This window comes from Notechis scutatus, chromosome 1, assembly GCF_049901735.1.
Source record: "Notechis scutatus isolate UNSWTSFEM ecotype Mainland chromosome 1, rNotScu1.2, whole genome shotgun sequence".
Lineage (NCBI taxonomy): Eukaryota > Metazoa > Chordata > Lepidosauria > Squamata > Elapidae > Notechis > Notechis scutatus.
Genome location: NC_142009.1, coordinates 300044178 through 300057775, shown reverse-complemented (window position 1 = coordinate 300057775; position 13598 = coordinate 300044178). Strand labels below are relative to the sequence as shown.

The 13598-nt window shown below is 36.6% G+C and overlaps 1 protein-coding gene across 6 annotated transcripts in view; it reads left to right on the top strand.

The window, feature by feature from the left end:
* Nucleotides 1–13116, top strand: part of TTC7B (tetratricopeptide repeat domain 7B) — a 94339-nt gene extending 81223 nt beyond the window's left edge. For all 6 annotated transcript variants that reach the window (XM_026679176.2, XM_087952073.1, XM_087952072.1 and 3 more), the window contains one exon: nucleotides 12050–13116. In XM_026679176.2, coding sequence (XP_026534961.2) covers nucleotides 12050–12271 — 222 coding nt within the window. In that variant the 3' untranslated portion in view covers nucleotides 12272–13116. The remainder of the gene's footprint in view (nucleotides 1–12049) is intronic.
* The last annotated feature ends 482 nt before the right edge of the window (nucleotides 13117–13598 follow it).

The following is a 13598-nucleotide window of genomic DNA, read 5'->3' as shown; positions in this document are numbered from 1 at the left end:
CATAGTATCTTAGAATTGCAGGCCATTTAAACCATCAAGTTTACCCCCAGCTCATTATAAGTATGAATTAAAGTCACCCAAACAGATGGCTCTCTAGCCTCTGCTGGAATATATCCATTGAAGAGCTGCTTACAGTCTCCACAGTTAATTGGTTTCTCCGTTCTTACAGTTAGGAAGCTTTTTCTAATGCTTCAGTTGAAATCTGTCTTCCTGTCATTTAAATCCATTATTGTGCACCTTGAACAGAGGAGCAGGAGGTCTTGATTTTCCATGTGAACTTTTCAGGTATTTGAAGTATTGTCATTTCCTCAAAGCTAAATCTTTCTGATCCCTTCATCTCCTTCATAGGAATTTTTAGGTCTCCTGTTCTTCACATTTATTCCAGTTTTTTTTTTAAATCTGGGTGCTGAGAATTGGGCACAGTATTCAAGACAAATACAACATTTATTGATTAAATTATGTCCCACCCTTACTTTTCACATCCCAAGATGGAGTACATAATGTACACTCCTCCTGTTTTCTCCACAGTAACAACCCTGTGAAGTGGCTTGGGTTGAGAGAGAGAGGAACTGGCCTGTAGCCACCTAGGCAGGTTTCATGCTATAACTCACTCTCTCCTAGTTTATTTTTCATAATTATTACTGAACTAGAAATGCCTGCCCACTATTTTTCATTTTTCTTTCTTGTGTGAAAAGCTTTGCTGTTCTCTATTAACTGATAACAAACAAAAAGGAAGGAAAATAACTTCCATTTAATATGAATTTATTTTAATTGTGTCACTCATATCTTTGATGAAATCATTGCATTTGTTAGCAAGTTTTTTTCAGCCAATATTTTACAGAACACATACTTTCATGAATTGTAGAAATAATTATCAGAGGTGCTACTGTATATAGTATCTTTGCAACTAATAGTTATTTATTACAGTTACTGTATATTCTTTTCACTATCCAAATGACTCTGGGTTTATGTATATGTATCTACAGTGAATTATGTGACTACAATAAATGTATGTACAGTTAATTATGAGATTCAAACACTTGATCTTATCTGAGAAGATACGTTTAAAAATTATTTCAAAGTAGAAGAATTGGCCAAAATATGCTTGTTTGATAGAGTAGATACAATACTGATTACAAATCAATATATGTGTGTCTACCTTGTAGCTCTACTGACAAAATTATGTGTGGTCTTGCTCATATATGCATATGTGCATATTTAGTTTTGCCTTTGTGTAGTATGTAAGCTCATCTACTGCAGCTTAATGTAATATGTTGTCCACACCACTGGACTTACTCAACAGATGACTATTAAAATTTTTGGGTTTGCTCAATATATAATTCGAAAGTTTATCTAAATTTTTAGGGTTCTATATATTTATGAAAATCCCAACTTGGAATAACCACAACTGTCCCCCAAACAAAATACAGCCAAGTAAAACAAAAACATAAGCAAAAGAATACTTTTCTTTCTACCCTGACATCAACTAGGAGACAAATTCTGCATCAAGTGGGAGATCGAACAAGTTCTTGACCAACCTACTGACCACTTTGCCATCCAAAAGGTAGAGGGACAGCTCTACTGTACCTGGTCCTTACTAATAGACAAGAAGTGATAGAGGTAGTTGAAGTTGCTGGAACTTTGGAGGAGAATGACCTGATGTCATATTGGAAGACAATATAAGGCAAACACAAACAATAGAACATAATCAGATTAGTGTCTTAGAGTTTTAAAAAAGCTGATTTTAACAAACAAAGTGAACTTGGGAAAGGTTCAGTGGATGAAAATCTTCAAGGGGAAAACAATTCAAGAATCTTGGAAAGCTGGAAAATATTATTATTAAAGCCCAGTCCAGCTCAATACCACTGAAAAAGAAAAAAAAATCCAGGAAGAAACCAGCATATTACCCAAAGAAATCTCTGATAAACTGAAATATAAAAAAGAGAAACGAGGGACACATAACGAAGGCAGAATACCAATAAATAGCCCAAACTTGCAAAGATGAAGTCAGGAAGGCTAAGACTCAGAATGAAGTAAGACTTTCAACAAATGTCAAAAATAATAAGTTTCAACACATAAAAAACAAGAAACAAGTCAAGGAAACAATTGGTCCATTAACAGGAGAAAACGGCATGGATATAAAGGCTATATCTTACATATATTTTATATCTTATATCCAGGGGTGAGATTCTCCCGGTTTGGGCAAATCCCTAGCTCCGATGATCAGCTGGCTCTGCATCGGTTCGCTCCAACTGTACTCACCTATACCTGCTCAGCTGATTCGTGCGGCAGAGTGGATTGCCACGCCTCAGCTGTGATACTTCTCCAAAGTAACATCGAAGCTAAGTAATTTTGAAAGCTGTGCATGCGCACACAGCGTGCATCAGGTGTGCGTGCAAAGTGCGCGATTAGCAAACCGGTTGTTACACCAGCAACATCCCCCCCACTGCTTATATCTTATATATTTATATATAAAGATATAGTCTTTATATATAAAGACTAGAGACTTTATCAACATCCATAGACTATGCAAAAGAGACAATCAATCAACCCAAAGGAGAACAAAAAGACCTCACCAGCAATCAGCACCCAAATCAGTATAGAGTAACTCCAAGGTTAATTTCAGAACAACAATCAAGTAAACAGTACCCCAATCAAGTACCCCAACTTCCAAAGAGCCAACAATAAACAGCCCAACCAAAGAATCTCTAAGACCACCTCCACCCATACTAACAGACAAGCCACCAGAATATAAACTGACAGCAAAGAGCACTCCTTAGTAGCACTGATAATGTTACCTAGTTTGGGTAATGAAACTTCTGCAAGAAAACCAGCAAGTTCAGGGAGCACCAAGGACCCCTCTTTATATCTTTGTCTAGTCTGATGACATGACAGCAATGTTCCAATATCTGAAGAAGAAGGAGTCAACCTATTTTCCAAACCACCAGAAGGCAAGACAAGAAACAATGGATTGAAACTAATGAGGGAGAGAAGCAACCTAGAACTAAGGATAAATTTCCTAACAGTGAGAACAGTTAACTAGTGGAACAGCTTGCCTCCAGAAACTGTGGGTGCTCCATCACTGGAGGCTTTTAAGAAGAGACTGGACAGCCACTTGTTTGGAACAGTATAGGGTCCTCTGCTTGTGCAGTGGATTGGACTTTTAAGATCTCCATCGTTCCTTTCAACTCTGTTATTCTGTTATTTTCTGAATGTCCCTCAGCCCCCTGCCAGTGTTTTCGATTAACATACACAAATTTGCCAGATGCTCAGATGGACATGCATTCCCACATGATGTTATACATATATATGTACATGCACATTGAATCTTACCCTTAGTATTCAAAAGAGCTTAAATTCTGTTATCAGCTTACTTTTACCACACAAGTTACAGAATCATTGCACCAGTCAGCTTCTTGAAATAGACATACAAAAACCTTTTATAAATCTAGAATTTCATTCTGTGACCTGCTAGCTAGGTAAACTAATCAGCTTTTTTTTAAAAGGGCTTTTAGCAATGGCAGCAGCTGATTAGTTCAGCTTGCTGCTATACAGGGAAATAAATTATGACTTAAAGCCATCTATGTAGCTGCAATTTTTAGTTTTGTACAGAACAGAAGAGATAAAACTCTTGAAAATACGATAGTTTGTAGCCCTTGGAAATGTGATAGGTCCATGTAAGCTTCATTGAGCATCTGGACTTTAAATGTTGACATTTGGTGGAGGTAGTTTCTGTTTTCTACTTCTAATAATTGCAGAGATGCGTTTTAAAGCATATATGAATCAGTCCTCATGCAGCTGAGTTGTGTAGGAGGAAGTAACTACATTGAGAGAAATGTTATGATTTGAACAGAAATAGAACTTAGGTCAATAAGCAAATAGGCCTTTTAGCATAGGAACATAAAATACCAGCAAAGCAAATTATATGTACACATCATTTTTATTATAGCATAACCTCTCTGAATTGTGTTTTATAAGCATCCCTAAGTATAAAAACCAGATTGCAGCATAGCAAGATAGGGCTGCTGGGGATAGAAATGTATTCTTTGTAATCATAAACCTTGAATTGATAAAAATTTTTGTCACGAAACAAAAATTGGGATTATTTTCAGGACTAAACCTGAAGATTTCAGTTTCCATATTCTATAAATAGCCATAAATGTGATTAATACGCAGTAGTACTGCCACATCCTGATCTTCATGACCATTTTAATCATAGTAGTCAGACCAGCAGTCAAAGGAAACAGCTACCAGTATTTGCCAATTATTACCAGCTGAAAAAAAGGAAAAGCAGAGAAAGAGAAGCATTGAATAAGCAAATGGTACCTATTCCTTCAATGTGTAGCTATTATTTTGCCCTGGCCTCTTTTGTTTACTGGTTAATTGGATATATTGCTCCTAATTTCTATCCAAATCTGTTTGCAGGAATGTAAACCAACACAGACATTTGCTAAAAAATCCTTTCCATGTGACTGAACTATAGTGGCAATAAAATGCTTTCTTAACCTCAGAGTTGTACACTATATTTATTACCTTATTTATTACATTTATATGCTGCCCATCTCACATGATTCTGTACAGCATAGTTCTCAAACTATTAAAAATGCAATTTAGTCTTTTCTTAGGGGGTTTTTATTTGAAAAAACAAACCCTACAATTGATCCCATTTGTAAAACCAAATATCCTATCATTGCAAATATTTCTTTCTTATTTGATGGCAGTCCTTCTGCAGTGTCAGAATTAATCAGTATTTTCTGCAACCTGTTCCTCACTAGTTTGCTCTCAGTCATCTCACTTCCATCCTCCATAGAAAATCATTCAAGGTTCCTATTTCCCTTCACTCTTTCCCTCAACCCATTCTCAAAGTAGCTATGGAAAACCCATGTGCATTTGGAAATACTAATTCATTTTCAGATGCTTCTAACAGTAAGAGCTCATCCTCATGTTCAGTTTCCTGAGGAAAAAAATCCGTTTACTATTTTTGAGGGACACAAAATCATTATGTCCATCTAATCTTCTGTGTGCTACTAAGGCAGTTTAAAGCCATTTTATTTATTCCAATTTGCAAGTTACACTTTTCTTCTTCCAAAAAGGAAAAGAGGAACATAGAGGTGACGCATTCAGGAAGAGCCATCTTCTCAGCTTTCTCCCATATTTATTATGAGGCATTTTGCCTTCCCCCACCATGAGGAAAATTGGTTTCATAAAGGGAAAAAAAGAAAGAATATTCCAAATATACAATACCATTGAAAACTCTGGTCTGAGCTTTGTGATTCTGTATCTCCAGCCAGTACTTCCAAGGCAGCCTTCTTTTAAGGGAAGGTTGTTTGACATAGGCTTATGAATCTCAGGTTTCTCTGTCAAAGTGTTGCTTTCCTAGAAGATTGATAGTCCTATGAAACACTTCCATTGGTACTGCCAAGTAGAAATCCTCTAGATTACTGCTGGCCAGAATTCTAATTTGATTGCAATGTGCAGTAACTGGTTAACCTTTAGATGGCAGTATCTAAGAAATTGTATCATAGTATAGAAGTGTAAGGTAAATGATAAAAATTAAGGCTAAGTGAATAATGAACCGCAAGTTTTCGTCTCTCAAAGGCATCCCACCTCATCATCCATTCAGCAGAGTGATTGGTAGCTGGTTTTCCCCCTGATCAGTGACATTTGGTAGGAAGAGAAAGAATGGCAGAGAATTTGCCGATTTCTGATTTGAAACTACCCCACATTAAATTCTGTCTGGCTTCGTTGCTGAGGCACATTACAGGTGATCTTGTGGAGAACAGTGTAATTTTAAGTTTCTCTTCTTTTCTCCTGGCTCAGTTATAATAGAAAGATATCTACCTGTTGTCAGCAAGCAAAACCCAGCTGACCATTAGATGGAAGCAGAGAGATGCAGAACTTTTTGTAGCCCAGATTTGGAAACCCTAGCAAATTCTTGATTGATTTGCTTTATTTCTTTACTTCCCCCTCTCTAATCATTTTAGGTTCAACTACTTTTGGCTTAAGAAGGAAAGATTGGGAAGGCATTATAGTACAAGAGGTTTGTTTATTTTCCCTGCAGGGTTATAACATAATGGCATGCTTAAAAAAAACAGGTGTATCTGAAAGATGAATGAATAGGATGGATGAATCCCTTCATATTTTCTGCTTCTATTTTGTTTTAACAATCTCCCCCACCAAAAAAAAAAAAAAAAAAACCTCAGATAAATGGTGGAGAAAGAAGAGGTGCCTGAAGAAAGTGGATAAAATGAATGAGATGTCATTAATTATAAAGACAGATCATTCTTATAGCATTTTCATTTTATAATAGTGTAGTTTGGGCTAGGTAGCAATTGGAGACCTTATATGGAAATCATAAAATGATTGACAATATAATGCTGGATGATGGGCCTCTCAGGTCAATGGCACTCAACATACTATTGAGGAAGCACTGAGGATCTTTCTAAGTATTAATGGTGTTTATGATATGACTAGATTAAAGCCTTTGGGATATCAGAGTTGCTGTACAGGAGAAGAAAATCAAAAGCTGCAAAAATAGAATTACAGTAGGAAAGTGAACCTAATTACAAACAGACAAAAGTTCAACATAGTAAGATTAAATGAAACAACTACAAATCGACAATCTGAGGCATCAGTAAATTGAGATGGACTACATTTCATTCAGAAGATCAAATTCTTTTATTACTGAAGACATGAAAAACAGAAGAAACGTTATTGCTTTTAAAGTTATAAAGGGTATATAGCAAGTACTGACCCTCATTGATAGAGAACCAGAGGAAATATGAAATGGATTTAAAGACGTCATTAAGGATGAATGTGAAAAGAGACTGATGAAAAAGAAAAAAGAAAGCAAACAAGACATCAGAACAAACCATGGAAATTGCCAAGGGAAACTGAATATAAGAAAGACAAATATCTCAGAAAGCAACTTAACAAAGAGTTTCAGAGAATTGTTAGAAGAGACAAGAAGCAGTATTACAACAACATATGTAAATAATTATAGATTTTAAAATGTCAGGTAGGACTGAATGACAATTTTTTACAATTGTTTTTATTGGTAAAGAGACAGGTTCCAGGGAAGAAGAGATACTAGGAAAGGTATTAAGCTACTGTTGTTTAATATCAAGGAAGCAGAGAAAGTTGTTTCTTTTACCCTTTTTTCTTTTTTTTACAGTGTTTTTTTTTTGCTTTTGCTTTTTAAATTTTTCTTATTTTTTTTCTTTGTATTTCTAACCTTTAATAAAATTATTACAAAGAAAATAAAAAATCAAAACAGGAAGAGCATTGACAACTTTGCTGCTTTGCTGTTGAGTATACCATGGCAGCCAAGAAAATAAACTACTGAATCATCAATCAAATCAACCAGTTCTCACTTAAGGCACAAATGACTAGATTCAAATTATCCTACTTCAGATACATCGTGCAAAAATCCAGCTCTGTGAAAAAGAATCTAATGATGGGAAAGGTGGAAAGAAAGAGAAGAGGACAACCAGCCACCTGGATAGACTCAATTACAGTATGATGAGTGCACCATTAGGAAACTTGGAAGAACAGGTTAGGATACATCATCATGGCTGTGTGGTTGTTAGGAATCAAAAGCAACTTGATGGCACGAACAAGCTATGTGAAAAAGATCTTCTACCTTTAAGGAACATTACAGGTCTATTCCTCCCATAACTCATCACAACAAAAGCAAAAGATGAGAATGAAGAATAGGCATGTCTTGTCATGGTTCCACATTCCTGGTTGGAATAGAGGAAAAAAATCCTCTCTCTTTTTAAAGTCACGTAACCTGTGGGACGGGGAAAAAAGAAGGGCAACACGCAACCTTCCATTTTGTCCCTAGACAGTCTCTTTGCTATTGCCCGAATAGGCTTTCAGGTCTTTCTAAACTGATACTTGATTTGACTTGAGTAGAAATTTAGCTGAATAGGAATTCATTGGGGGGAGGGGCATGAGAGAGAGGGGAGGAGATCAAGCAATCACTTCTTTCCTAGGAATATCCAAAAATGTCTTTATTTATTTCCCACATTCATTATCCTTTTGGAGCAGGAGAAAGTTCAATAAGCAGCAACATTAAGGTTGACATTTTAAAACTCGCGTTACCAAGCTAAAGAACATTTTCGCTCAGAAACAAATGATGCTTCTTACTAATAAGGGAACAGCAATTCACTACCTTGGAGATTTGTTTGTGGGGAAGTGCAGGGAGAGGAATGGAAAATTAACCATCCCATCCCTGCGTTTACACAGCTGAATGTATGCAGTGTACTAGAGGCTGCATTGTAGATAAAAGGGCAAGAACAGGCATGCTAAGTAAACAGAAGAGCATAGTGAACACATATGTTGTGTGCAAACAATATTCAGTCTACTTCGATGGATTCAGTGAACAATAGGGCCATATATAATTCTGGTTTGACTGGGCAGACTCTTAGCTACAATGATTCAAAGCAGAGGTTGCTGTACTCAGCTTGCAGTTCAGCAAACAGCTATTTTGAAGGCCATTGTGTTGAAGAAGCTTCTCACATATCTTCCTAGCAGCCTGCCAAAGAATGGGTTGGCTGTTTACCCGGGAGATTTTGCTACTGGGAAAGGGAATACCTAGGAGCTGGTTTGGCAAGCAAAGGACAAGAAGGCCTGGAGGAACGTTGTTCATGAGGCCCAGGGGTGGGATGTTACCAGTTCTGCCCGACTCTATAGAACCGGTAGCTCTGAAGAGCAGCAGACACCGAACCAGTTCTTTGTCTGCTACTGTTTGGCCCAGGCTCTTACCTGTCCTTTATTTCCTGCTTTTTCAACCTCAGCTGCTTTGCGCGGCACAGCTGAGGTTGAAAAAGCAGGAGAAAAGAGGCTTTCCAAACGCTGTGCACTGCGTTTTTCAGCTCTCCAGGCAACACAGCTAAAGGGTTTTTTACACGCGCGTGCAGCGCAATGCAACGTCACCGAACCGGTAGTAACACCAGTTGAATCCCACCACTGATGGGATCGCGATGGCTCAGACACGAGTTCGCAATTAGCAACAAAGGGAGCTTAGTTTTGAATTGTGAAAGGATAGCTGGAGGGACAAGGATTACCATTCTGTTTAAGATCTGGAAGGATAGGGGATGTGCAGTATTATTGAGCCCAAAGTAGCCTGCTTTAAAAGTTTAGATTCTTGTGTGTAGGAGTCATAAAAGGGAAACCTTTAAAGTTATGGTTTGAAACATTTCCATTTTTATCTGAATATGTGTCCTCCTGTTTATGCTTCCACATGAATTAGTGTTTGGAGGTAAGGGATATACCGTATACATGTCTACCTAAAGCTCCTTAAAGTTTTTTGAGTGTTGCTTTGTAGTTATGATCATAAGTGATATGCAAAGTTGAAAACATTAGAAGTGTAATTCAAGATCATGACTTTAACGTAAATGATATGTGGGATTAAAATGAAGTCTTGAAAATTACAAATCAGCCATTCCTAACCTTATCATCTAATGATTAAGAATTGTGAGCTAAAAGAATGCAGCATTTAATTATTTTAAATCACCATGTGAGTTACCCTTAGGATTATAGAATCATAGGATTGGAAGGGACCTTGCAGGCTGGTTAGTGCTTGAGCAGGAGACCTTATATGGACGGATTCTCTCATCCCTTCTTGAAAATCTCCAGCAATAGAGCATCCACAACTTCAGGAGGAAAGCCGTTCCACTGATTAATTGTTCTCACTGTCAGAAAATTTCTTACAAGATCATCTGTGTGTCTTTCAAGCCGCTGACAACCAGGAAGTGGGATTACAAGGACTGCAGCGATCTAAATTAGAACCATGCCCCATCCTTACTCTTTACAGAGCAAATATAGGTTCTCCATCCCTTATAATAGCCTGTAGCTATTGATTGCAAACTTTCGATCACCAGGAGCTTAACTTTTGGCAGGGGTGAGGACTACATTGTATTAGACAAAGATGCAAACTAGAGTTTTCAATTTCATGTTTTCTTTAGACTTGGGGGGTACTTTTGAGATTTTCTTTTGTTTTATAAAAACCTATGCAACATTTGTTTCAGACTTACTGTACATTACAGTACAGTAAGTCTAAAACAAAAAGCTGTGTCATTGTTTAGTGCTCAGTTCAGAGGAGAAAATGGGAGCTGTACAAAAGGAAACTGGAGCTTCAAATTGCCATAATTGGTATACAGGCTGAACCAGAACAAATTAATTTCTGTTTCTGCAACAGAGCTTCCTATTTCCCAATACATTCCATTGCACACAAAGTTCAAAAGATTAATTACACCCCCTTGATATAAAAATGAGGCATGATTGTGAATGGGGTAGTGCAGAATTCCTACAAGATTTCAGTCGGATGAAGAAAACACATATGATTTAATTTGAACATGTGACTGCCCTGTTCACACAGTTTGCAGGCACATTGGGACACGTCATGGAAGAAGAATATGTGAAGAGTACTTTCCTACTGTGACCTTGTGACTGTTGTAACTACCAACCTGTAATATACATAATGTCTAGTTTCATACATCCTTCCTAAGAAATATTTTATTGTAGTTTGTAATGATTTCCTACTGCTTCATTTCCTCCCAAGGTAAGGTTAGTCCCAACCTTATTGGCATTTAGGAAATCCTTCAAAACATGGCTTTTGACAGGCTTGAGGGTCCCAGGGAAATAGGGATCCTGCAAGATGGTTATACTGTGTGTACCATGCTGGTCTATTTCCTGCAGTCTTATACAGGGGTACCTTGGTATTCAACTGCTATGAAACTCATCAAATTCGATACTCAATGCATTTTGACATGAAAATTTTGTCCCAGTACTCATCATTTGTTTGGTAGTCAAGGCAAAAACTAGAACTTGTTGATGTGACTCACTACATTATTCCTAATAGGAAAAATTAATTAACTAATTAAGGATGAGTACTGAAGTATCATTGTATTTGTGTTTAAATTTTGTTTACTTGTTGTTATATACCTGTTTTAATTTAGTTTAATTGTTTTATTTGTACACTGTCCAGAGACACATTTATGAGATGGGTGGATGTATAAATATGATAAATAAATAAGCAAACAAAAAAAATCTTTACAGAGACTTTACTTTTCTTTAAACCAGAAACACCCGGGATTTTGTTACTGTAAATAAAAATAGTCTTAGTACTATTTTTAGTTAGTACTACAATAGTTAGTGTACTCCCTTTGGTTTCTTGTCTGGACCACTCCTGAAAGGCGGATATCAGACTTGCAAGTTTCAAAGCACTTCTCCCACCCTTGCCTTTACTTTCTAGACAACTAAGGAGAGTTTCCTCTGGGATGCTTTCCCTGTCCCCATTCCTTCTTGTGGGCTGAGTTTTTTTTTATTCTGACCATTATCTAGGCTGCAGCTCTTCCAGTTTCTGTGTCTCAAGGTGATTCTCATAGCCTATTACAATATATTTGGGTAGTTGGTATGGTAAAAAATATGGCAAATTATTAACTTCACTTACTTGCAAAGTTGATTGGAAATATTTGTGACATTCCAAAAGTAAGCTGTTCCTCCAATCTTTTCTGCCTGTAACTCCTGACCCACTAGAGCTCTTGAAATGTAACTCTTTTGGACTATATAGTACTATTAACAATATGTTTAAATATAGAGTAAAGCCAGGAAATACATGAAATACAGAAGATCATGAAATAAATAATAAAAAACAAATAAAAGCAATAATATAAGAGAGCCAGTTTGGGCTAGTGGTTAAGGCATGAGGCTAGAAACTGGGAGATCATAAGCAAGTCACCCCACAATAATTTTTTGTGGGGAAAATAGAAGGAGGAAGTCATATTAGACATGTTTGCCATCTTGAGTTATTTATAAAAATAATAATAAAAACATGAAATATAAAATAAATAATTCACATGTCAAGAATTTGAAATGACTTGCTATGTTGGAGGGGATCAGATTGGCCATGGTTGCCCCCCTCTGTTGCCTAGCCTTATTGCCATGGACCCCCCAGTTGTATTCAGTATAATTATACTGTTCTTTTTCATGTTAGGATTTGATAGCGGTTCTTTTTAATGCTACTTCCTTTTTCTCCCTCTAGGCTCTAATTCTTCATCAGCTTGGCCGGTACAGCTTGGCCGAGAAGATCCTTCGGGATGCTGTCCAGGTGAACTCAACAGCCCATGAGGTTTGGAATGGCCTTGGGGTGGTTCTGCAAGCTCAGGGTAACGATGATGCAGCCACGGAATGTTTCCTGACGGCCCTGGAGCTTGAAGCCAGTAGCCCTATTGTCCCTTTCACCATCATCCCTCGAATCCTTTGAAAGGCAGGCTGCTCATCCTGTTTCAGCTGAACTTGAGAATGTGAGGACGCCTATGAGCGAATCTTTCCTTCTGACTCCAAGGGGCAGCTCTTCACCCTGAGAGGTAACAAATACAACTGCAGGCAATCTGCTCATTTCTGTCGGGTGTCCAACGCGGGAAAGCAATATAGGATCTTAATCAGTGAAGAAAAAATGGAAAAGGGAAGGAAATAAATACACATGCACACTTTAAGCCACCATGTATGTATTGTCTACATTTTTTGCCACATAGTCATTTCGAAACCTGATGCTTATTGTTCAAATGGATATTGTGCCATATTTTGTTAGGTGACATCAGAGTGTTATGTAAAAACTCTAAATAGAATCAGTGATAGATAATAGATTCAAGTTAAAATTCAGTGGCAGAGCAAGCCTATTTTTAACCAAGCCTGTCAAAGACCTGTTCTCTTCATGGCTTTCAACCTCTCTGGAGCTCAGAAACAAAATGTGAAATTTGCTGTGTTCCATCTTCTATGGTAGTCCAGCCCAGCAAATCAGCTGAAAGGTTATGTTTTGAGTTGTTAATAGCTGTGATGTGTAGCTAATTGTTATTTCTTGTATTTAGAAGAAAGATTGTGTACAAGAATATTTATATTTTACCAGCGTATGCCTGTTGAAAGAAAAAAGAAATGAAAATATTAGTTATTTAAGTTTAACTTTTTTATGTGAATCCAGAGTTTATTTATCAATGGAAATATGTAAAAAAGATGCTAAAAATAGAATATTTACTGACATTCCTTATGAAGTATACACTACCTTGGCTCAATGGAAAGATTATGTTAATAATAAAATGATTTTTGAATGCATACAATGCTTGTCATTTTTATTTGATAGTTGGATGAAAATAATTAGAACTGACTCATCATATAGCCAAATTACGTGCATCTCAGTTGAACTACTATTGATCATAAGTATATTAAACAATAATATATTACATCATTAGTTATTATTCATTAATGAGTTATTACTCATTAATGCTAATTAAATGATTAAAGCCAAATATCTTTGATAAAACTCTTAAAGCAGTTGGATTTGGTTTTGTCATGGATTCCTGAAAAAAGATCCATATTTTAATGAATAATTTATATGTGCACAACTATAATATAAACAGTATTCTAATATTTATATTTTTAATATTGATTAGGTGTTTATTAATTTACTTACTAACTACATTTATTGTTAAGATATAATGTGTATTATACATACAATAGTGTACATTTCTCACATTTTGAGGGGTATTTTGTATTCTCTGAACTGCCTGAAATAAATACACACACACACACATACA